Source organism: Zootoca vivipara, chromosome 2 (genome assembly GCF_965207765.1).
Source record: "Zootoca vivipara chromosome 2, rZooViv2.hap1.1, whole genome shotgun sequence".
Taxonomy (NCBI): Eukaryota; Metazoa; Chordata; class Lepidosauria; order Squamata; family Lacertidae; genus Zootoca; species Zootoca vivipara.
In genome coordinates, this window is record NC_142584.1 from 53,218,771 (window position 1) to 53,243,240 (window position 24,470).

Here is a 24,470-nt window from a genome sequence, read left to right on the forward strand (position 1 = left end):
CAAAAAGCAACTGGGAGGCAATTCTGAGTGAGGGGGAAAAAACAGTGCGAACCGAAGCCAGTGGATATTCTAACAGGAACAGGGATTAAGGAGAATCCTATTAGTCCTCTGCTAAAACAATTATCATGGTATTAGTTAAAAATAATAACAAAAAATAGAAGGGGGATGAAATGGGGAAAGGGGTTAAACTAAGTTGCAATTCTATGTACACTTACTTGGAAGTAAACCCTATTGAACTTAGTGGGGTTTACTTCTGAGAAGAAATGCATAGGACTGCTGTGTGAGAATCATGCAGTTTGGGCCTTACTTTTTGAGCACTGATGCTGTATTTGACACTCTGCACATATGTGGATTCCAGAAGACTGTGCCTGCTTTATTCCTTCCTGGTCATTTTGCTGCTGTGCTGAACTAAGCCACATAATGTGTTATCTAAACTGGGGCATGGTCTGAAGTTGTTCAGAAAATGCAACATGAATTAGAAAACCTCTCTCGCCCCCAACTGGAGTGGTTTTGATTTCCAGTTCCTGCAAAAATGGACAGGACAAGATGCCCACATACGGGTTAAAAAATTATTTAGAATTTCAGACTCAGCCATAATAAATGCTGTGACTGCTGATGGAGGCTGAAATGATGCAAAAACAATCACGAGGAAGACATACCTCTTTATTGGGTCCCATGAAAAGCTCCTCTTTGTATACATATTTCACAAAGCACAAGATAGCTCTGATATAGATATGCTTTAATCCAACTGGGAAAAATTCCACAGCTTTTCAAAACAGAAACTCAGACTATACAACATTACGTAGGCCTTTACTAGTGAAGGCTGCACAACTAAACAAGGTCAGGAATATCTTCGAAGACTGATTAGATTGATTTCATTAGACAGCAATAGTTTATCTTCTCTATTCTTTTCTGTGCGTGGACAATGAAGTCAGCACACATTGTTTTTATCTTGTCACATCCAAGCTCACAATAAAAATTGCTCAACAGCACTGATGAGAGGAGTACTAGAAAAAAGCCCATTTTGCTTTGGATAAACAATGAAGGAATATTTTATATAGTGTTATTTGTGTGTCTATTTAATATATTAGTCATCTAATAAAAACATTTTTTCTAGTGTATAAACCCAAGTTGCTCACCAACCACCCAGAGCTACGGGAAAGGCAGCTGCTTGCTTACGACAAGTTAGGACAGCAACTGTAGCCTCCAACCATATGGTGAAGCTGATTAATTAAGCTAGGGTATATGTTAATCCTGTTAACCTGGATTTCTGAGTGGCTGGAAATTGGTGCAAACTGACTATAAGTATTTATTTTCATAAAAATTTAATACCACTTAAAAAAAACTTAAGTTTTGTGGCAGGCAGCTACAGAAAACATGAGTTACCACAATACAAACTTTTAAGCAGTGATGGGTGAACGGCCCTCTGCTCAATTTAGAATTGGATTTGGCAATTAACAACAGAATAGAAATTACTCCCAATTTGGAATGCTCTCATTGACATCAGGGGGAGTACAATGGCACTCCCAATAACATTAGGCATGGGTTATTACACTCAAGTGTAACATAGATGAGTAGCACCAAGTTTGTAACCAATAACTGGATTTAAGATGAGAACAGTATGGATGTTTTTAGGCTTATCAAATTAATTTTTTGTTAGCAGGCAAGACTGTATTGCATAGTGTTAGTAAAGGCTTGCAGCTTTAACAACCAAGGTTCAAGAAGTGGCTAATTGAAGTTTTGAAGTGTGTGGAAATGGACAGGTTTTTACTAAGATTCACTGTGGAAATAGATGCAATTGTTTGGTTGTACCTGGCAAAAACCAATCACATTTGCTGCATATTGGAGTACATATTGTAGTGATATTCAGATAGAAGAGTACAGAGATTTGCAATATTAAATTTATAAATAAAACTATTTTAAGGCTGTAATCCCTATTTCAGTCTGGAAATAAGAATTACTGTCTCTGTTGTTGTAGAACAAGAAGAACAGGGTTTCAGTCACTGGTGAAGAGGCCTGACAAAACAAATGTAAGAATTGTTTTCCTATATATAAAAAAGTGTCAAATGCCAGAAACAAACTGGGTTGCATGGTATCTGAAGAAGTGTGCATGCACATGAAAGCTCATACCTATGACAAACTTAGTTGGTCTCTAAGGTGCTACTGGAAGGATTTTTTTTATTTTGTTTTGGGTTGCATGGTGTGGGTGGCCTGGTTCACATGACAGTCTAAGCTAAACCTTGGCTTAGTGAGACCATGTAAACATAGCTCTGAAGATTAAAAATTGCAGAGCGACAAATTTTGGCTAAACATTAGGAGAAACATTCCTAATTAAGAGCTGTTTGACAGTGGAGCAGATGGCCTCTGGAGTAGGCTGGCTCTCGTTGGAAGTATTTAAGTAGAGACATGACAGGCACTTGTTGACTAGATGGTCTTTAAGCTACTTCCAATTTTATTGTGCTGTGATTCTCTGTTTCATCATATCATGCAACAGAACAACATGGCTAATCCTCTGGAATTTGTGGATGCAATGGCTGCTGCTGGATTCTAGAATACCTATCTGATGTACTAATAGACACATGCACGAAGTCTTTCAATTCTGCAAGTTAATTGTGGGAATCAAAAATTCTAATGGTGGAAAAAGTGACTAGAGACTTCCATGATGCTCATTACTACTCTCCCCCACCTTCAGACCCAAAAAGCAAATTCTCTGGTAATCACAGCAGCTTTATTTTCTGGCTTTATTTATTTATTTATTTATTTTACCAAAGAACATGCAACAAAGGTTGAGAACATGGTGGAACAGTAACTGCAGTGCCTTTACTAGAACCAATTAGAGTAATGCTTCATACTGACAGGTGTATCTATATTATTCAGTGCAAATTCATAACAGTTCTTCCATTTTCAGGTGAGGACATTTGTACTGGTTTGTTTGTCTCTCTCATTTACTCAACTTACTCAACACAATATCTGAGTATTTACACAGTGTTTCTGTTTTGTTTTGTTTTGGTCCTGCAACCATATCTTGGAAAGAGAAATGTATTTTTATACCTAGAGAAAACTGGTCAGTGCAATTGTATTTCTTTTTTTCCTGCCAATATGGAAAAAGAAAGAGGCAACTGCTACATGGTGATGCATAGCATATTTTAAAAACCACACACAAAACATTTGTAGATTTAAACAAAGTGTACATTATTCAGATATAACATGGAAAGGAGAGGGGCATCTCAGATAGGTAGCAGCTAGGTGAGGTCTAAGGAAAGGGAGACTTCAATTCAGGTTAGTAGAAAGACTGAGCAAACATTTCTCCCTTCTAATAAAGAACTATCTTGGGCCCAACCTGACCAGCAGGCACTTTACAAAGATTGCATCTGAACAGGCCTGCACAGCTTAAATCTGACCGCAGAGCCATACACAGCCTACTAGGAGCCTGGTATCTTTATAGTTTGTGCCATCCCAGGCAGGCAGCAAAAACAGGCAGATTAAGCTGCTGGTTGGCTGTGTTTTGCTAAGTGGGTCGAAGTTGTACAGCCCTATAATAAAAAGAATAGTCCCACAAAAGTAAATTAAAGCTTTTGCCAGCACCACCTGGAAAATTTACAGTAAGAAAGAAAAAAATAAGAAAAAAAATTAAGGTGCCAACAACAGAAATCTCTCCATCTTGATCCTTCTTTCTTTCACAATCTTTGGACTACTGCAGACACCACCTGGCAAATCCCTGAGAGGAATCATTTGGCAGAGAATGTACATTTTCCTTGTAAATGCTCCACAAGAATCAAGCAACTCTTTCTAGGATCAATACTGTAAAGAGTATAAAAATCCATTCCAGTCCCCAAGCCCCTAGTTTTTATAGCAAAGCACATAGAAATATTATGGTGGGTTTCTTTAACCATATACTGTATGTAGTTACTAAATAAGATCTCTTCAGACCAGAAGCCGTGTTGCATGGCAGCAACCAGAGCCTTACAGTCACAGCTTTTAGTAACATAACTGATCTCATTATCTATGAAACCATCACCCATACTTTAAAAGGCAAATATACCCCAAGACCATGGTCCCAATGGTCCATGGGGTCACGAAGAGTCGGACATGACTAAACGACTAAACAACAACAACAACCCCAAGAACTTTTAGTCAAATCAAGCAATATTGGATGAATCTTTACAGAACTGGTCCCCTTTAAAAGGCCTTTATTTTACATCACATCACAATCCTCTAGATTGTGCAGCTTCATGTTTTAAGATTCCAAAAGATTTTTTTAAAGCACTGCCTAAGGAGCTACATTGGAATTTGCCCAATTAAAAATTGAGAGAACTTTAAATTGTTAACTGGCAAAACAAAGTCTTCCACAAAAATACCACAATATATATAGAGATATTAAAGTGTATATATTAGAAATAGTGACAGTTACAACAGTGTAAAACAGGATAAGAATCCATTATTTTTGTATAAAATATATACATAAACAGATGCCATGGTACATATTGCTAAACTGCAATAGATTATGTAAACAATTTTATCCTTTGCAGATGTTAAGAGTGTGCTGAGAAATCTATTAGGATCAAGAGTTCCATATAAAAAACCCTAATCAGAAAGACTGTGTTTGGAATTGGTGGCCAGAGCACGAGATTAATTTGCCTGTTTGTTGTGGAGCAAAAAAGTGAAGGGTCTTCCTTTCAATAAAGCAGAAGAGTAGTTCTGCTGAAGAGCAAGAGCATGAAACCATGTTGCCAAATATTTACATAAAGAAGCAACAACTGCAGTCTCTGGCTCAGAAACTGGCAACCTTACCAGCAACCAAGACAACCAAGCCATGCTACACATTGGGCTAGGGTTATGTTTTGTGGCAAAAAACAACAACAACAAAAAAAAAACCAACCAACAAAAAAACCACACCCCTTAACAATTTTTTAAAATACCATCTATGATACACATACATAATGCACAGAAAATAAAGGAGTACCTTGTTCTGGCACAATGGTGTATCAATGGTATAGGCCAGGCACCCCCAAACTTCAGCCCTCCGGATGTTTTGGACTACAATTCCCATCTTCCCCGACCACTGGTCCTGTTCCTGGTCCTGTTAGCTAGGTCATCAAAATCTGCACCAGGAAATTGTCATTCAACTCTCATTCTGAGGCAACAAACCAGGAGATTATCTAATATTCCAAGCAGATAATTTCACTGTTAAGTGGGTAATTGCCATCTATACATGAACTTTACTTGGCACAAATGTCAATGCCAATCAATACCTGACTTGTTAGCTATCTCACAAATATTCATTTCTCAGCAGAAATTGTACACAAAATCTCACAAGGAAACAACAAAACGTGTTTTAGGTAATGAAGTCTTCCCTTACTTAAATACTTCTTCTAGTTTGTCCTAAATATAGAAATTTACAGTGTGCATAATATAAAAAGTTAGAAGATTCCAGCTTCACAATGGATTCCTGTGGCAGAATGGCACAAGTGCAACCTAATATCTGGTTTGCAGTAGTATTGGTCCCAGGAAAACCACAGCCTCTCTGTAAATGTCTGTTTGTATCCAGTTCCAATAATTTTATCTGCTACAGAAAATTTAATTTAGCAATTATTTTGAACTAACTTTTATTTGCTAGGTACTTAGGAGGAATAAGAGTGTTTGGCATAACAACAGGAAATGCAACTTGCAAGCTTTCAGTTGAAGCCTATATATATCCTGAAATAAGTCCCAATGGGTTCAACTGGCCTTGCTCTCAAACAAATGTATATAGGTTTGCAGCCATGGTTGCACTGTCAAATGTTTTTTGCAAGGCCCAGTTTCCAGAAACACTGCCCAGCCTGGGCATCATTGAAGTGAATAAAACTCGCAAGTACTTTGATATACAGTACTGCTTTCTGTACAAACCTTTATAGTTTGATGAACACACGTTTCTCAGCCACAATTAGTAGGATTTAAGGGGCAAGAGGGGAATTGGTGAGAGTGAAAGAGAAAGAAACCCAAATGATCAATTAGTGAACATTGTTTAGAAAAAATTATCAGGATGAAGAGCAAGGTACCTCTTGGTGAATGACAGCTGCTTTTAAGGATGTGGAATTCCAGATATGTCATCTGGGATGGTAGATGAAAGGAAATATGGTCCAGGTTTACTCCTGACAATGACATAGACTCTAAAGAGAATGCTGCTATTTTCAAAAATGGCTTTAAATTGTACATCTATGATTTATTGAGGATAAAGTGTTGTCTACTAAAATTTTGTTCCTTTTCAAGATTTTCCAATTAGTGTAAGAAAATGAAGCTTGGTTCTCAAAGTACTTTCTGGTAACAGCTTCATTAATTTCAGGACCATTTATTCCTTAAAACAATCTACCCAGCTATTTAAGGGCATTTTGAAAGTGAAATATGGGATTCAAGGCAGCTTGATGCGCCAACAACTACAACTGAAGATTCTACAGTAATTATCTCTACTTCTTCCAACAATCATTGATGGCCTGCTCTTAAAATGTACATACAGTACTACATAAATCCCAAGGAGATGAAAAAAAGTGCTCAAGGCTTCACAAAACAAACAAACCCCACAACCAAGGCACAAAAAAAATTAAAAAATGATGGAGGAGCTTTATACATGCTGACAATGACTTAGCATAAAAACCCACACATTTGGTACACCAGTGTTCTGAAACATGAGATAATTAGGACAACTGCTGCCTAGTATGGTAAATAATTTTTCCATTTATCTTCATAGTTGCAATTTAACAAGTCCTGTCCTGGTTGTTCATTTTAGTGAAAGGCAAAGATATATGATCATAACGATGCTCTCATATTCCTGGAGTTCAGTTCACTCTGCTTTGAACTCCCTATTTTGTAGGTGTGTTTTCTGTTTCTGAATCTGAAAATAAACAGGAGATTACATACATTAGAAACAGAAACAGCAAAGCACTGGTTTATATTTTTCCCACAGGAACTCTCCTACAATACAATTTTGTTCAAGCATCCATATTTTAGCAAAGAGCATCTGTAATTCAATTAAGGCAATCCTAAACACACTCAGTGGGAAGCAAGATCTATTGAACTGAGTCGGATTTACTTCTGAGGAAGCATGCAGGGGCTCAAGCTGCAAGAGCACTTGGGTCATTTTAGAAGTGACACTTGCCGAAGGAGAGCATTTAAGACTATGTCCTCACCCAGATACATCCTTTTGTTTTTCAGCATCCACAATGAGAAAGCATTATGTACAATCTGAACATTGTATTCCCTAATAGTAACACTGGTTTATCTTAATAGTAGTAGTATTGTCATGATTGGGGTGTATGGGGTGCTAGGGGAGGGTGAAAGTAGGAGATGGTGGCTTCATAATTGGGCAGAAAGTGAGATGGGTGCTTTGCAGTTTAAATGCTTGGGAGGAGGAAGATGCCAGAGGTTACCATGGGTGGGGTCGTGTTACAGGAGGGCATTCTACAAAAGGAGGGGAAGAATACAGCAGGGTCATGGGGTGAAAAGCAGAGATGCAGAATAAAAGAGAGAAGTGGCTTCAGAAATAGAATTAGGATGGTGAAAAGCAAGCTTAGTAGTTGACTGGAGTGGGAAGTGGATACTCTAAACATCAGAAAAAACTTTATGACACTGAAAGCTGTTCAATAATGGAATGGTCTCCCTAATTCCTTGGAGGTTTTTAAGGAGAGTTTGTGTGGCCATCTGTCATGGATGCTTTAGCTGAGATTCCTGCAGTGCAGGGGTTGGACTAGATGACCTTTGGGGTCACTTCCAACTCTGCAATTTTATTGTGTTCATGTGGTGAGCAGAGCAAGCAGGGGCAAAATACCTAGTAGTATATAAGAACCTTAAAGAAACAAACTTATTTTCTTTTATGGTTTGGTTTGCCTCCTAGCATCCTGTTGAAGCTTGCATAGCATCTAAGTAGATTTGACATTCTGCCTCCAGGTCAAAAGTTCATTATTCTCCATGACTGCAAAAATACAATGCAAGGGGGAGCTTTATTTTAGTGAAATGTGTTTACCCTTTAACTCGCAGCATCTCTTCAAACGTCTCTGGAAGAGGATTCCCATAACTCTCCGGGAGGAACAGGGTGAGAATCCCTATCAGCACAGTCAGACTGCCCATGACGATATAAGGTAGAAATCTATCATAGGCACCTGGTGAAAGACAGAAGTTCCAAAGTTTAGATTATACTTCAATATAGTTACAGAAGAACTGAAGTAATTATTACTTTATCATATTTGCATACTGCCCTTCCTCTAAGGCAGGCACCCCCAAACTTCGGCCCTCCAGATGTTTTGGACTACAATTCCCATCTTCCCCGACCACTGGTCCTGTTAGCTAGGGATCATGGGAGTTGTAGCCAAAACATCTGGAGGGCCGCAGTTTGGGGATGCCTGCTTTAAGGACACCAAGGCAGCATGCGTGGGTTTATCCATTTTATCCTCAACAATGTTTTTATGCGGTAGGCTAGGTTAAAATACAGTGAATATTTCAAGATATGGAGGGGGGGAGAATTTCATATTTTAACATGAAATTAGCCAATTTGGACTTCCTGAAACAATATGCAAACTGAAATGCGGTTATCCTTCAAAATTCATACTTCTCTGAATTTTGCAGTTCCCCAACCAAAAAAAATGTGAACACAAATATACACATATTCAGTTTGCATAAAAATATATATATATTGGTAAAAGCATAATCAAAAATGCACTATATGGGGGAAATTGCTTGCAAAATGGGACAATGACAATAAAGATTATCGTAAATGTATATTAGGAGAAATGGGAACTAAAATGCTGATGAATTTCCACAAGAACTAAAAAAAGCAAAGCAAACTGATGTGGAAATGTTACAAATTGAATTTAAGGTTATAAAAAAATGAAAACCAAGTGAAAACAAAGCTGTCCGATTATCCATCCCTACTTTAAGGTTGGTGCTGACCTTTAAAGCCCTAAACGGCCTTGGTCCAGTATACCTAAAGGAGCGTCTCCTCCCCCATCGTTCTGCCCGGACACTGAGGTCCAGTGCCGACGGCCTTCTGGCAGTTCCCTCGCTACGAGAAGCTAAGTTACAGGGAACCAGGCAGAGGGCCTTCTTGGTAGTGGCACCCACCCTGTGGAATGCCCTCCCACCAGAGGTCAAAGAGAACAACAATTACCAGACCTTTAGAAGGCATCTTAAGGCAGCCCTATTCAGGGAAGCTTTTAATGTTTGATGGATTTCTGTATTTTGGTGTTTTGTTGGAAGCCGCCCAGAGTGGCTGGGGGAACCCGGCCAGATGGGCGGGGTATAAATAATAAATTATTATTATTATTATTATTATTATTATTATTATTATTATTATTATTATATTCAGTTTCATAATCCTAAATTAGATGGGAACTGGGAATTGAAGGTTGTTTTAAAAATGTAGCTCAAATGTATAATAAATAATAATTACATTACTGCATGTTGGAAGTTTGAGAGTAAGTGTTTTGAAGCAAGGAGTGACCCACGGATAAGGCAATCAGAATTGAACTTACGCAACTGCTACCTAGAGATGACAGAAAAGTGAACTGCATTTTATTAAAATGATAGGACACTTCTTACCAAGGTAAACAAAGTAAGGAGCAATGATGCTGCCCACACGGGATGACATGGAGGTGGCACCTACTGCCATGTTTCTTACTATGGTTGGATAGAGCTCTGCAGTGTAAACATAAAGCATAGAGAAGGCAGACGTGATGCCAAATTTTCCCAACATCACCAAGATAACAGACAGGATGTTGAGGTCTGTGGAAAAACAGAAACAGAGTCATAAGACCTCTATTAACCACCTTTCCAGAAATCTTCCTTTTATCCCAACTATTCTTTGCTTATCCTACAAACTGTTTTAAATGTTGCAAAGAGCACCGCAGCATGTCAGCATATATGTCTTGTTGGTACCTGTAAATACTTGATTTACACAACAGGTCTGAGACTAAGCTGCAGGTACACTAGTTCCAATAGCTAAATGTAGAAAATCTTAAGTAATTAACCATAATAGCATTAAATGTACCACATAAGTTTCTTAACTATTTAACATTCCACAATTGTTATATAGGCAGGGCCATTAAGAGCTGTGTCTTCATCCATGATATTAACCTTCACCAGAGTTAGACAAAGATGATGGGAGTTGTGGTTCAAAACATCTGAAGGCTGCACCATCGCTACTAACTAGAGAGACTTTTCTGCATGGGTGCAAGTAAATGAAGGTACTAAGAAGGCAAGGACGTGGTCCAGTCAACCTCTGAGCTACATAGCTTTCATTTATGCACATAGATAGGACTAGGAAGTGAAGCTTTCATGCGTCAAATCCCTGTTACAATAAATACATGATGATACGTACGAAAGTACAGAGGAAGCAAATCCATAATCTAACTTGCAACATGGATAAGCAACTAGGATAATGGAGCTAAACAAAACTCAAGGATACTTAGCTCAAGTTGGTCTTTTCCAATACCAATCCTCTAACAGAGTCTTTACACCAGGGTGGGGAACCCTAGTCCCAGGAGCCAAATATGGCCCTCCATGCCTTTATGTGTGGCTCTCAGGACACTTCCCTGACCACAGCCCTCACTGGCCCAGCTGCACACCCTCAAGTGTTTTTGTCTGCCTGGAATATGCCCTTGAACTTTGTTAATGCCTCTTGCTTCCCCGGATGGAAGATAGAGCATTGAATGTAGCCCAATATATAAAGCTTTTGCTTCATACTTTTGCCTCAGCCTAAACACTGCCATCTGGTGCTCAGAAGGTTGCCCAGAAAGAAATGTGGCCATTGAAATGAAAAATGTTCTCCACCCCTGCCTTGCACAGTACGGTCAAATATCAACACATCTATAACATTGGTGGGTGTTCATACTTGGAGGTACCAGTTGAATGAACAGAATAACTCCTCCACCCAAGAAAAGGGTGCCAGCTATTGAATAACGCCGAGGTAAGTTTCGGAGCAGAAGCCAAGCAATCACATAGGCTGGAACCTCAATTACTGCTGACAGGAAACAATTGAGGTAGGCATCTCCATGTAGATTGGGGGTGTTGAGTGACAAGCCAAAGTAGCCAATAGATGTAAACATCCTGGAATAAGAAAGGGAGAAATAATAATAATAATAATAATAATAATAATAATAATAATAATAATAATGTGCCTGATGTTAAAAAAAAATGAGACATTGCACTACCTTTGTAACCTAAGAAAATCTTTAATAAAAATAATTATAAAAAAAACAATAGCTAGTTATTTTCTGTAGAGGAAATGCGAAAGACCATTGTAATTTCGAGGAGTTAGGTGACATGTCTCTTTCCCTTCTACATCCCCGGTTTAAGGTTTGCTGATTTATGATAGTATAATTTGTTTTTCACACACCTGTGTCAGGAGTTTCCTGGGTCTCCTGTGTTCTAAGTGCTGATTGGCTAGTGGGGATGATACCCAGTTGCAGTGAGTGGGAGAGACTCAGTTGCTCCGCATTAGTCGCACCCGGTGTCCTGGGCTGACCATGAGTGATGCCTGCTAACCAAGTGCACTCAATTACATCAAAGTTGGCTGTAAAAGCTGTAGGCTGAAGGAGCTCAGTGAGCTGCTTCACAGATCGAGGTACCTGATGCTGTGAGACTGTCAGCCGGGGTCTCTCTTTACCTGGGGATCCGGGCAGCGGAGATTGTGTCTGGTATGCTATAATTTGTGTTTTGTATGTCTGCTGTTATTTGTTGACCTTACGCAAACAAAGGATTGCTTTTTCTTCACCCACCAGCGTGCTTATTGGCCCTAGATCCATAAAGAACCCTGCCCTTGGCAGAACATTTTCTAAGCTACCATTCCATGTAGCAACACTTTGTTTTAGAATGTATTTATGGTTTTAAACTTCTTTGCTGCCCTGAGATCCATTTTCAGATACAGAGTGCTCTACATATTTTAAAAATAAATAAAATAAAATGCAATCATCCCAAAAGATAAGCATAACACTTGCCTTACCAATCAGGCCAAAGGTCACTGAGCACTACTGTCAGTGAGATGCAAGTAGTAACAACATTTACAGAATTTTGCCCCTCCAAAAGGTATAGCTAAGACACTGGATATTTGATAGCTTTGGTTTTATTTTCTTGTTTTAAACCAGATTTTAAATAAGAGCCTCTATTCTAGGCCCAGCCATGGAAAAAAAATAATCTAGCTTTTAATCCTGACATATGTAGGAAGGTAGGAACCTTGACAGGTTTCTGTTACCCAAGGTCTCAAGCCAGGAATGGAGAATCTGTTGTTGGATTCCAAGTGCCTCAGCCCCCACCAGCAGGGCCAATGGTCAGAGATGATGGGAATTGTAATCCAATAACATGTGGTGGGTCAAAGATTCCCTAGGCCTGAGTTGCACTATATGAGATTTTCATAAGCAGGGAGAATTATTATTTTTTGTGGCTGTTCTGCAGTTGCTATGTAACTGAGGGGACTTTACTCTGAAGATGAAATGTGATCTATTAGATACCCATTATCTGACTCTCCCAGTTACCCACATCTATCCAGTGCCAGCATTTGTTATGGCTCTTTGTAAGAAGTGCTTTCATCTGAATCTTCAAAATTGTTCTGGATTTCCTAATGGTCATTTAGTAAGCTAAGTACATGAAGCCCACAACATATATGCATTTAACTTGTCTGCATTCAGCTTTACACACATGCCAAAAATAAGGGGTGGACAGAAAGGAGGCAGGGATCTGGGGGAAATTATTTTGATAATCCTACCTATATGTGATTTTGGCTTTAGGAACGATCCTCAGAACATAAACCCTGTGTAAGTTGTGGACTTACTGTACCTCAAACAGGTGCATTTTTTGCTCTTGTTTCCATCTTGTAGAAACACTCAAGAATGTTAGTAGTTTTAGTGCAAAGAACAAGGAAGCAGCTATTTTGGAATTTCCTGACCTGGGAGGTCCATTTGATTTTTTCATTTGTCTCAGCTGTTTGCTTTTTAGTGAATACATTTTTATTCTGATAGGTATTTGGCCTGTCAGGATGAAGAATTTTAGTGGGCAATTATTAGGTTTGTTTTGGTTTTTAAAAAGACTATTTTCCTTGACTGTTTTTCTTTTATTGAACATTGCCAGACTTAATTGTTGTTACTGGGGCACTTTTGCATGCATTAAGGGAGTAGCCCCATCACTGTCCTCAATTTCATAAGGAATCAATTTAATATCGCAAAGGCTAGAAACAGGTAAAGGTAAAGGGACCCCTGACCATTAGGTCCAGTTGCAGACAACTCTGGGGTTGCAGCGCTCATCTCGCTTTATTGGCCGAGGGAGCCGGAGTACAGCTTCCGGGTCATGTGGCCAGCATGACTAAGTCGCTTCTGGCAAACCAGAGCAGCGCATGGAAACGCCGTTTACCTTCCTGCTGGAGCGGTACCTATTTATCTATTTGCACTTTGACGTGCTTTCAAACTGCTAGGTGGGCAGGAGCAGGGACCAAGCAACGGGAGCTCACCCAGTCATGGGGATTTGAACCGCTGACATTCTGATCGGCAAGCCCTAGGCACAATCACAGTAGACAGCTGAGCAGCACGCAAAATAATGTATGTTGAATTTGAACCTGCTTTTTAAAAACTTAGGTGGGAATTTGAACAACTCAGTTCATACATGGTTTGCAGTGTCCTGTTGTAATCAGATATTCTCTTGATCCTTATGTGCTTTAGAAACATACACACACTTACCACAAGAGAAGAGAAAAGACAGTGATAGTTGCAATATTTCGGGTTCTGAACAAATCCAGAAGCAATCCTTTCTGCTGCTTGGCCTGCATATCTTGTTTCTTAGGAGTGGGGAAAAAGAAAGTGAAAATGATTCCAAAAAACAAAGCAAGCTTAAAAGCACTCAATACCCCAAATGGGAAACAATTGTGATCAGGGGTGGTGGTGCAAAAAAACAAAAACAAATAACTGAATTCAAGAAATAGGATTCAAGTTAGCTGGAAATTAGTTGTTAGATACAGGTAATCCACCAACATATGTCTAAGGGAAGTTCTGAGACACCATTACATTTCTGAGTCTGATTTCTTCCCCTTTTGTAGTGGTCCTGTTATCAAATGTATTCTGTTGTTCACTGCATTATGTCAGCTACATATTTTATGTGTAAAATGAACACAAGGCTAAAACTGTCCAACTCTGCCTTTTTCTTTCAGCAATAGTAAAGCCATTGGTGGAACCAAGTTCATAATTCACCATAAGGTGCAAATGAGAGTTACAGGTTAGAAATCTACTGTACAGTAGAAAGCTAGGTGAGTTCAACTCGATTAGGAGTGGGGAACTGGATCCAGCCAGTGGGTCAGGTCCTTATCACTACCCTTCATGTGCCAACTCTGATAGGCTGGATGGACGGCCGACCTGTCAATCACTTGATGCCACGTGGGATCAGGTGACCTGTTTTCCTTTGCCCATAGCAGACTAGAGCAACCAGCTGGCCCTTGCACATGTTTCTACAACACTGCTCAGAGATTGAGGGAATTTAAGTGAGTTATTTTACTAACACATTAGCAACAGGTTAGAAAGTCACAGGTTGTCACTTAAAAAATAATAGGTAAAGGGAACCCTGACCATTAGATCCAGTGGTGACTGACTCTGGGGTTGCGCTGCTCATCTCATGTTATTGGCTGAGGGAGCCACCGTACAGCTTCCAGGTCATGTGGCCAGCATGACAAAGCCGCTTCTGGCGAACCAGAGCAGCACACGGAAACGCCGTTTACCTTCCCGTTTATTTATCTACTTGCACTTTACCGTGCTTTCGAACTGCTAGGTTGGCAGGAGCTGGGACCGAGCAACGGGAGCTCACCCCGTTGCAGGGATTCAAACCGCTGACCTTCTGATCGGCAAGCCCTAGGCTCTGTGGTTTAACCCACAGCGCCACCTGCGTCCCAATTAAAAAGTAATAATCTAATGCTAAAAATCATTTTATCTCAGCTAAAAGCCATTTTATCCCAATGAATTTTTTTCAAAGCTAATGATTTGTCCACCAAACTGAGATTCTTATTTTTACCTCTTTGTTGAAAGCATTCAAAGATCTTGCCACAAAGAACAGGCAAACGAGACACACCTATCTTTCAGCAAATTAAGAGAGTTCTTGCTGCTAAAGTAATCAGAGCTGGCCCAAGACATTCTGACAGGTGAGGAAGACCCTAAAATAGTGCCCCCCTCTCTGCCAGGGAAGAAGGGGTGAGGGAACAAGGCAGGGAAGATCTGCTGCCCCTGGGGATCCTGATGTCCGGCAGTGATTGCCTCACCTTGCCTCATGGGTGGGCTGGCCCTGAAAGTAATAATAAGTGTAAGGACCGCATGAGCCATCAACTGCCAGTGGGACATATTTACTACTTATTAGTATGACAAATGTTCCAGCTGTGGCTTGTTTACTATACTGGGTTATTGTAGCTAAACAGAGGTAACCACGAAACCCGTTTGAAACAGTTACAAAGAACATGGAAATATTTACCTCCACAGGGTCTAGAAGTATTGCTGGGGCTGGAACACCATTCATTTTGGCAGCCTTGCGAATAATAACTTCAGCTTCTTCAAATCTTCCTTGAGAGATCAACCACCGGGGAGACTCAGGAATGAGCCTGAAACAAGCATCAAATATTCAAGCTGATATTTTTAAAACTATGAATTTGCTGGTTCAAAGGAACTTTGCCAGCCAATTACTTCCTTAGTTGGAGTATGAGGACCAGCTGTAGATATGATTGAGGAGGCTATGTGTGTTTTATGCATGTGTCTATTGTTTGTGTGTTATGCAGGGAATGAGGTCTGTATTTCATATCAAAAAGGTGCATGAGGCATAGCTGCCAAGTTATCCCTTATTTTAAGGGATTTTCCCTTATGCTGAATAGGCTTCCTCGCGAGAAAAGGGAAAACTTGGCAGCTATGGCATGAGGGCGAGGTGAGCCAAACTCTTCTTACCTGATGGCTGTTTTATATGTCACAGATCATTAAAAGGTAAATATTCAAGGTATTCATTGATTAATGTAATGCTAAATAAAAACAATCAGATCTGTTTCAGCAATGGTATGGAGCATATCAATGCTTTAGAAGAGTATCATCAAACTGTAGAGTTGGAAGGGACCCTGGGGATCATCTAGTCCAATCCCCTGCAATACAGGAATATGCAGCTGTCCCATATGGGGAATCAAACCTGTGACCCATGTGAAAGGAAAAGCCAAATAGTCTGGGTCTAAAGCACATTTGTCTCCATATTAATACTAAATTTCAGTAAAACTGGAAGCGTGTTTAAACAGCAGCTTTAATGTACAACCAACCATTACTAAGGCTGTATACCAATGGTGGAGAACAGGATCCATCCAGCAGTCAGAACTTCAACTCCCCAATCTCCTGCAGGCCACTTGTTGAACAGTTCAGGTCATGACATCAGGTGACTCAACTTCAAAGAAAAGACTTGGGAGTGCACTCTTAAGGGCATTCCAAATCCTTCCTTCTTTTGCAGCTTGGCTCGAAGTTAGGCTGAGCTGCAACTGACGATACCTTCCAAAAGGGGCTGACTGCAAACCTAGCTGGGATTGGTACTGACTGCAAACCCCACTTACAGCAGGGATTATTGGAAATATATCTGTAGTGTGATGCTGTCCCTGATTTGACATCAGTAATATGGTAACTGTACAGATGTAATGTAGAGTTAGGCTTCATGAGAGCATGTGTCCAGGTCCGTAATTTTTCTTGCTTACATACATTTGTAAAAAAAATGAATCATAGTTCCAAAAAATGCTTTGGGCATGGCATGTGTACACATCAATGCTCATTTACAATTTGGAGGAAGAGCTTGCTTTGACGTTTTGAGGGCATTCTTTGCAGTGGCACGAAAACCTGCAAAACTGAATTGCAGCAGGAACTTAGCAAGATGAGAAAATGTTAGTAGTGCCATCTTGTGGGCATGGCTGCTTCTCAAGCAGAATCCAAATGAAGTTAGCCAGGAACTCTGCATGTGATTAAGGCAAGTACATGCTTACTTCTCATTAAAGTTGAAATATTATTCTCATAAGTTGTGGCATTGCTTTCTTTCACAGGGGAAATGGTCCCTCTTTCCAGAAAAACACATCAGAAATTAGATAGTCTAGTATCTGTAGAAAGTCTTGAATGATAAGAACTGCTGCTTTTTTCTTCCAAATGCCCAGATATTAATGTAAATGTCAATTTCTTTATAACAGAGATGAAATATATAGAATGTGCAAACCAAATACTAGGATTTCACATTTGGACTTTCTAAGATTTTGACAACAAAAAGATGTTTTTGTCCCTGTGGATCGTTATGGATTTGTTTTCTGTTTTGCTGATTTGTTCATGGATAATACCCCAACTAGGATTCCTCTGTTCACAAAAGTCATCATAAGCTGGCACAAAATAATGGCCCATTCTTCTAATGCTAGCAAAGACCTGCCACTGGTTCTCTTGCTCCCCCCCTTCCTTATGTGGTAGGGTGGTGCCACACAGTGAATATATACTGTATGGACCAAAGCAAGGCTTTCCCCTTACATGATATTCCATGGGCCATTAATTGGCCAGGTAACAGTTGTAAGTACTTGCAAAGTATAGGAACTTTATATAGGGTTAACACCCTAGGCATTTTTGGGACTGGAATGCTAAGGACTAACACTACTGGTAGGCACTGCATAAGCTTTTCCTAAATCTCTGTGAAAAGGAACATGGGAAGCTGCCTTATACCGAGTCAGTCCATTGGTTCATCCAGCTCAGTAATTATCCATGCAGACTCACAACAGCTCTTCACAATATCAGCTAGAGGACATTCCTATCCCTGCCTAGGAACCTCAGACCTCCTGCATGCATGGCAAGTGTTCCATCACTGAGTTAGGACACGTCTGCCATCTCTAGAAGGCTTGATAAAGAATGAGGTGGCACTCATGACCATAAAAGAAAAAATATAGTTTCTCACAAGTGCACTTTGATCTCATGTCAGGGGCTTTTGTACAGTATCATCTTATAGCTACATTTCCAATGGGAATTTGAAAAAACCATTTCCCCCCACATACTTTTTAAAAATGCATAAATGCCACTTTTCAACCAAAATGTCCCCAAAGTAAGATAAAAACATTAGTTTTAATTAAGAACAACTGTTAAATACTAAACATAGTAAATTCAAAACACAGTAATACTAAGCATAGTATCCAGGCCATATTTACTGGAAGCATGCCCTACTGAGCTCAATGGAGCTTATTTCCAGACACAAATATGTCATACTGTAGCAAACGAGTATTTAGATTTCTGCTGCAAATGAATTGGTCTGCACTGTAATTTAACCAATATAAAATAGGACTGATTTTCTGCAAGCAACCAAGGGGGGGAGAGGAAAGAATTTCACAACAGCTTTATTTCATGAGCCCAATACTTCCTTGTTGAGGAATCCCGATGCTATAATGCACAGGTTCCTCCATCCAACCCCAGCATACGTGCACAGGAGCACCAAGCCGCGACAGGAAATGGGAGGTCTACGTGCATTTCCCATATTCCCATCCAGCTCCTTGCAAACTTTTGAGGAACATGAGCTTTAGTATATTTAGTGTTGTACTTTATTTTAAACTTAAGTTATTGTATGTTTATTATTTATGTATTTGTTTTGAATTATACAGCACTTTGCACCTCATCTGGGTATCAAAACAGTTTACAAAGAATAAAGAAAATACTGTCCAATAAAATAAAATATAAATTAAAATGTTGCCCACAGAATGTATGTTATGGGGTGACTAATACATACAGACATTCAGAGCAAAAGGGCTGGATGGAGACACAAGAGGTCTGAAGCTCCTTATTGCCTATAACGCCCAGTGCACAGAGCTCAAAACCCTATAGTGAGCCCCCCACATGCAGGTGCTTGTCTGCAGGGATGTTTTTGTTTAATACAAAAGAGAAAAATAATAAAATAGACAGTTGTAAGGCATTTCTGTAACAAAATTAATTAATTTGCTTAAACCTATAAAATCCATTAAACCACATTCTCTTTATCACCTTAGTATTAAAACAGAGGCTGTTCACTGAGAGAGGATTCCACAAGTTAGGATCTATACATGCAAATAAGTTGAGGAGTTGTCTGTTTGGCATAACTCACTTCACATCACAGAACTTCTCTGAGCAACAAGCTAAGCATAATAGGTCCCCACTCTCTTGTATGTTACTTCACCAAGCCATGGACAAAATAACTATATATATATATATATATATATATATATATATATATATATATATAATCTCTTTTCATACTGAAACCACATAACCAGCCAGAAGTGAGTTCAGTGAGAATTTGTTTAAATTTGTATTGATTTGAAAAAAGGTGTAAAGGAAATGACTGCAACTGAAAGCCAAATGAGAAATACCCAAGAGCACTTGAGAGGGGTAGTTTTGTGTACACACACAGGGGAATTAGCAAGTGTTGAAATGGCCAAGGCTGAAATGCATGAAAATCCAAGAGTTGTAGTGAACATGAGGGAAGATTGCATGGAAAACACAAAATGAACCATCCTCCAAAAGCAGGGGGGGGGAGGAGAGAGGGAGTGGGTTTTGTTTCCTGAGCATAATAACATGGCCACTCAAGCCAAAGTCTGCTTCCTACACCCTACATAGTACATACTGTCTAATAATTACCTCCCACGATTACTTTCCATTCTGGGGCCCCTAAAGCAGTTTCAATAAATACCCATCTTCCAAGAAACTAGCTTCACATCTAAAGTGTATCAGGCAAACTGGAAAAGAGAGATTCCACTTGGATCTCAGATTGTTGCAACCCATCTCCTTCAAGATTTACAGGAACAAAAAGCAGGAAAATTAGAGAGGAAGGAAGAACTACCGTATATGAAAATACAAGAAGTAACTAACTAAAGGGAAAACTCTCTAGTGCAACCACCATAGGAAACAATACATATGGTAGCTAGCAGGGTTTTGATTAAAACTATCTGCTGCTTTATTTTTGTGTAACCAAGGCTAAAAAGTAGGGACATTTCAGGGAGTCGGGTCAACCCCAAGGCACATTTCTAATCTCTAACAGTCAGCTTTATCCTTCAACAAACTGGCAAACTGATTAGCAGAGTAGAAAGCAGCTGGGACCAAGGTTGAATCATGTTTTTGTTTCAGCAGCTAAAGTGGGGAATTCATTGTAGAAGTTTCTCCCTAGCAAAAACATACATCAAACATCAGCTACCAGAAACTTAGGGAGAGGGCTTTGGTGGACAAGATTAAAGATGGAGGACACCTATGTAGAACTCAAACAAGTAGTCTGAGGTTGGGAGGAATGGAGTATGGGTGGAGAAAAGACACCATACACATTCCCTGTAGACTAAAATGCAATGAAGCAAAATTGCTTAACAGGGTAGCAGATTCTTTAAACCCTTTTTAAAATGCACAGCTCCTGTATATTAAGAGCACCTGAAACTGATGTGTTCATAATAGTGAAATTGTAAGCCCACTGCCAAATCATTATTTCTAGTCAACAAATCTAAAAAGTTGACTTAATCCTTCTCAGAAAATTAAAAATACCCCTTGTTTGCAGCTGTTCCCACCTCACTCAAGTCCATCAAAAGTGGATGTAGAGATGGTCAAATACCGTTATCAATAGGTCTACATGGTAGAATCTGTACTAGTTTTTCTAGCCTGTTGCAACTAGCCACCACTTGAATTACCACCGTGCAATTTCTAGGAGAGTGAATGCCTTATGTTCTGTTGCCCAGAACTTGGGGGATAGGAGAAGGAAAGCAGATAATGGTATTTAAAAGTGTGTGTGTAAACAAAACAAAAAGGCCTAATGCAAGAAAAAGAAATTGAGCTGGGAGTGCAGAAAGGCCTGAGGTAGTGGGGGGGGGTGAGAAGTGTTAGCTATGGAGTAGAAAGGGGGGGGGGTTCAGAGAGCCCTGCGGTGGTGAAGGAAGCAGGGAAGAGAGAAAGTGTGTGCACACTATGGGGTACAGAGAGAACAAGGGATAAATGAGTTAGGATAAATACATTAAATTAAATGTGATATGTCCCTCAAGAACATTTGAGCTGTACACTACATTTTAGAATCAACTTAATAGCTTTTTCAATGAAGATGAAAAAAATATTAGCTGGTGGGTGGGGTAGGGGAATAAAAATGCCCATACTCCTGTTCATGTTATTTGGAGCAGACAGCAACTATAGAATGAATAAAAAACTATTATTACAGTACTGAAATATTTAGTGCCAACATATTGCTAGCTACTGGAGAAAAAAAATTCTGTCAGGGGAAATCCATGGGCACCAGGGCAGACAGGGGGAGATGGAGGGCAGAACTAGCCCAGGAGCAAAGTGTTGGAAGTAGTGTGGCTCTTCTCTTACTTCACCATCTGAATATCCTACTACTGAAAGTAGCTATAGGATTAAGCTGCTACAAATGGTGATGCTGGAATAAACTTAACATCACATCCCAAACTGAGCAGTAATGCAGGAGCGAATACCAAGCAAAACATACACACCCAGTCCAGGGCAGGATGATACGTGTTTTCAATATTTTTCTGGTTTTAGCACTTGAGTTAGATTCAGCATCCGTGTTGAGAATCATTAGGTCATTTAATGTTTTTTAGGGAGCTATTTCCCCCTCTAAAGATGAACTTGCAATGCCTTCTCCAATTTCTCACTATGCCTAGATATGTCAGAGTTGCAAACAAGTAAATAGGCTACATACAGTGGTACCTCTACTCACGAATAACTCTACTTACGAATGTTTCTACTTACGAGTGGAGCTCCGTCCGCCATCTTGGATGCAGTTTAGATAGGATTTTTTCTACTTACGAATTTTTAGATAGGGTTGCTTCTACTTACGAATTTTTTCTCCCAATGCATTCCTATGGGATTCGACTTACAATTTTTTCTACTTATGAATGTGCGTTCGGAACGCATTAAATTTGTAAGTAGAGGTACCACTGTATATCAAATACAGTGATACCTTGGTTGTCGAATGTAATCCATTCTGGAAGACCGTTCCACTTCTGAAACATTCAACAACTGAGGTGCAAAGGGCGGTCGGCAAAGTCAATGGAGAAAATTGGGGGGGGGGGGAATGCAGCAGAAGCTGTTCGACTTTGGAGGCATGTTTGAAAACAGAAGCATTTACTTCTGGGTTTTTGGCGTTCAGAAACCAAAATGTTCGGCTTCCGAGATGGTCGAAAACTGAGGTACCACTGTACATACAGAAGGTATCCAACTGAAATTATATACTGGTAATGTGATCTGGACGATGAGGTATACATAGATTTAACCACTACTTTTCTATGACTACTATTGAAGGAGCAAGGTGAATGGTCTATTTTATGTAATTTATAACAGGTATTTCAGGAAAATTTTTAGTTGTAACTATGAAGAAAATGGGGATGGAAGAAAATTAGAGAAGGGGAAAGGATGTACAAGAGTGCTCATCTAGTAAGATTCAAAAAGGCAATAAAAAAGCTGGAGGAAAAAGAATAAGAAAAGCGAGAAATAATTTCAAAATTGCATTGAAGAGCCGACACAGGATGCACTCAACCAAGCTACCAGAGTCAGTCAGACTCTAAAAAGAAAAATAATTTATCTGTAAAGAAATGTTCGGCATTGAATACAATTCAGTTCTCTGCAACCAAAATGCCAGGGGTGGGGAATATATCCACAGCAACCAAAGGCTGTTAAAATCCTCCAGCTGGTTATATAACAATGCAAGTTGAAGGCTATCAGCTACAGATGACACATTTCTGAAGCTGAACGCCTGTCAAACATTAAGACTCACCACCACAGTGGAACGCAGCAAACCCCAGGTACAGTAAGAGCCAGTAGCAGCATCCGCCATTCTCTGATGAAGTAAGCAAATAGTGGCAGCAACATGTAGCCAATTGCAAAAAATATGCAAACTCCTAATGTAGAGAATATAATACGAACTGATTTGCCAAGAATTTCTGTGCCTGTTCAAAACAAGGAGTGTGGGTTAGCATCTTAACTCTCTCCCCCCCTCCTTAAAAAAAAGTTACTCAAAATATTCTATTGCATTTTGAAAAATGAATACAGTCTTTAAAATGGAGCCATTTGTCCTGGAACATTTCAAGAGAAGTATGGCCCAAAATTAAGCTATGCTTGTAACTATGGTTTAATGTGTAAGATAGGATATAATGCTGGGGGAGGGGGAAGAAATGGGAAGGGATTATCAAACACAGCTGTAACATTATTAAAAATCTGTTTCAACATCTATAAAAAAAATCAGAATTGCCTTTGCTAGGTTTGACCAAGGTTCAGATAATCCATTATTATGTTCCCAACATCAGCCAATCATATCTCTCTAGACACTCACAAGTAGAGTACGAAAGTAAGTCATTCCGTTTGTAACCATAGCTTAGATCCAGAGATGTCTTGTGCAAGCGGAAAAGCAAGTCTGCTTGAGAAAAGCAGCCCTCCCAAATTCCTCCAATTTCCCCAGCCTACAGCAGTGCATTGTAGCCCAGCCCATTCGGCTCCAGAGGGGCTGCTGACCTCCAGGAGAAGATTTTGCAGGGACCCATATGGCTTTTTTTTTTTTTTTTGCGGGGAGTCAGGATAGCCCTGTCATACAAGTAGAGTCCCATTTGATCCTATCTCAATCCAACAACTAGTATTAATTCTAACAAAAATTAGAATTTTTGCCCTGCTTTGAGTGCTGAAGACCGCTCCCTGCAAGGCCCTTTCCACCTAGCCTTGGGGGCAGGGCCAGACTCATCCTGCTGTATTTCAGAGACTTCTGGGAGGCCAGAGGGACATTGCCCTGCTGTGAGTGCTGAAGAGCCCACACTCACTGGAACAAACTCTGGGGTTGGGGCAAATTTATAATGACATTTAAGTACTACTTTGGTTCACTCTGAAGAATAATAAAAACACCTGCCACACTCCCCAATAACCATCTGTAACAGAAAGCTTTGAAGAAGGGGGAAACTTCCTGGTGTCAGTAATTCTGTGAAGACTATGGGGGCTAATGAATTATTTCTTTAGTGAACCTTCAGTGTCATTAAAAATACACTTATCATTTAGGTAGCCCTTTAAAATATCCCAAGTCCTTCACATACATTGGCCTAAACCTGGGGAAAAGGTGGGATATGAATAAATTCTTCTTCATCATTATCACTCCAAGTATACATTCATGAAATTGGAGTTGTTCGTGCCCGCAGCGCAGGCAGAGATGTCTCAATCTGTGGAGAGGGGAAGCAGGGTAGGTAACTAAGGGCAGCCCCCTCTCTACAATTCTCTCTCCTCTTGAACAGTTGATCGGAACAATCACACATTTAAAACTGGGTTTTCTAAGTGCAGTCCTAGCAGCTGCATCAAAAGAGGGAAACCAAGCACAAGGCCCTGAGGGATTATCTCAGCAATTCCCTCAACAAGCGAAGGAAGGAAGGTCCATATTATTATTGCAATGAAAGTGCATATTACTATTATTCCCATATTGGGGACTGGGAAAATACTATTATGCAAAACTCCCTAGTGAGT

At 39.8% G+C, this 24,470-nt stretch overlaps 1 protein-coding gene and 1 long non-coding RNA gene across 15 annotated transcripts in view; one reads left to right on the forward strand and one right to left on the reverse strand.

The window, feature by feature from the left end:
* LOC148686866 (uncharacterized) overlaps positions 1-24,470 on the forward strand; it is a 32,029-nt gene that overhangs the window by 3,879 nt on the left and 3,680 nt on the right. For 3 of the 14 annotated variants that reach the window (XR_015948136.1, XR_015948134.1, XR_015948135.1), the window contains 4 exons: positions 1,979-14,254; positions 15,024-15,136; positions 15,468-15,799; positions 15,898-17,013. This is a non-coding gene — a long non-coding RNA (uncharacterized LOC148686866). Of the gene's footprint in view, positions 1-1,978; positions 14,255-15,023; positions 15,137-15,467; positions 15,800-15,897; positions 17,014-24,470 lie in introns of those variants that run through there. The other 11 variants (XR_015948137.1, XR_015948138.1, XR_015948141.1 and 8 more) reach the window with 8 other exon arrangements.
* The window catches only part of LOC118080345 (solute carrier family 22 member 4), a 58,154-nt gene continuing 34,326 nt past the window's right edge, over positions 643-24,470 (reverse strand). The window contains exons 4-10 of the mRNA XM_035105413.3: positions 22,750-22,921; positions 15,460-15,586; positions 13,692-13,789; positions 10,859-11,073; positions 9,568-9,750; positions 7,997-8,132; positions 643-6,868 (exon numbers count right to left, since the gene is read on the reverse strand). Coding sequence (XP_034961304.1) covers positions 6,784-6,868; positions 7,997-8,132; positions 9,568-9,750; positions 10,859-11,073; positions 13,692-13,789; positions 15,460-15,586; positions 22,750-22,921 — 1,016 coding nt within the window. The 3' untranslated portion in view covers positions 643-6,783. The remainder of the gene's footprint in view (positions 6,869-7,996; positions 8,133-9,567; positions 9,751-10,858; positions 11,074-13,691; positions 13,790-15,459; positions 15,587-22,749; positions 22,922-24,470) is intronic.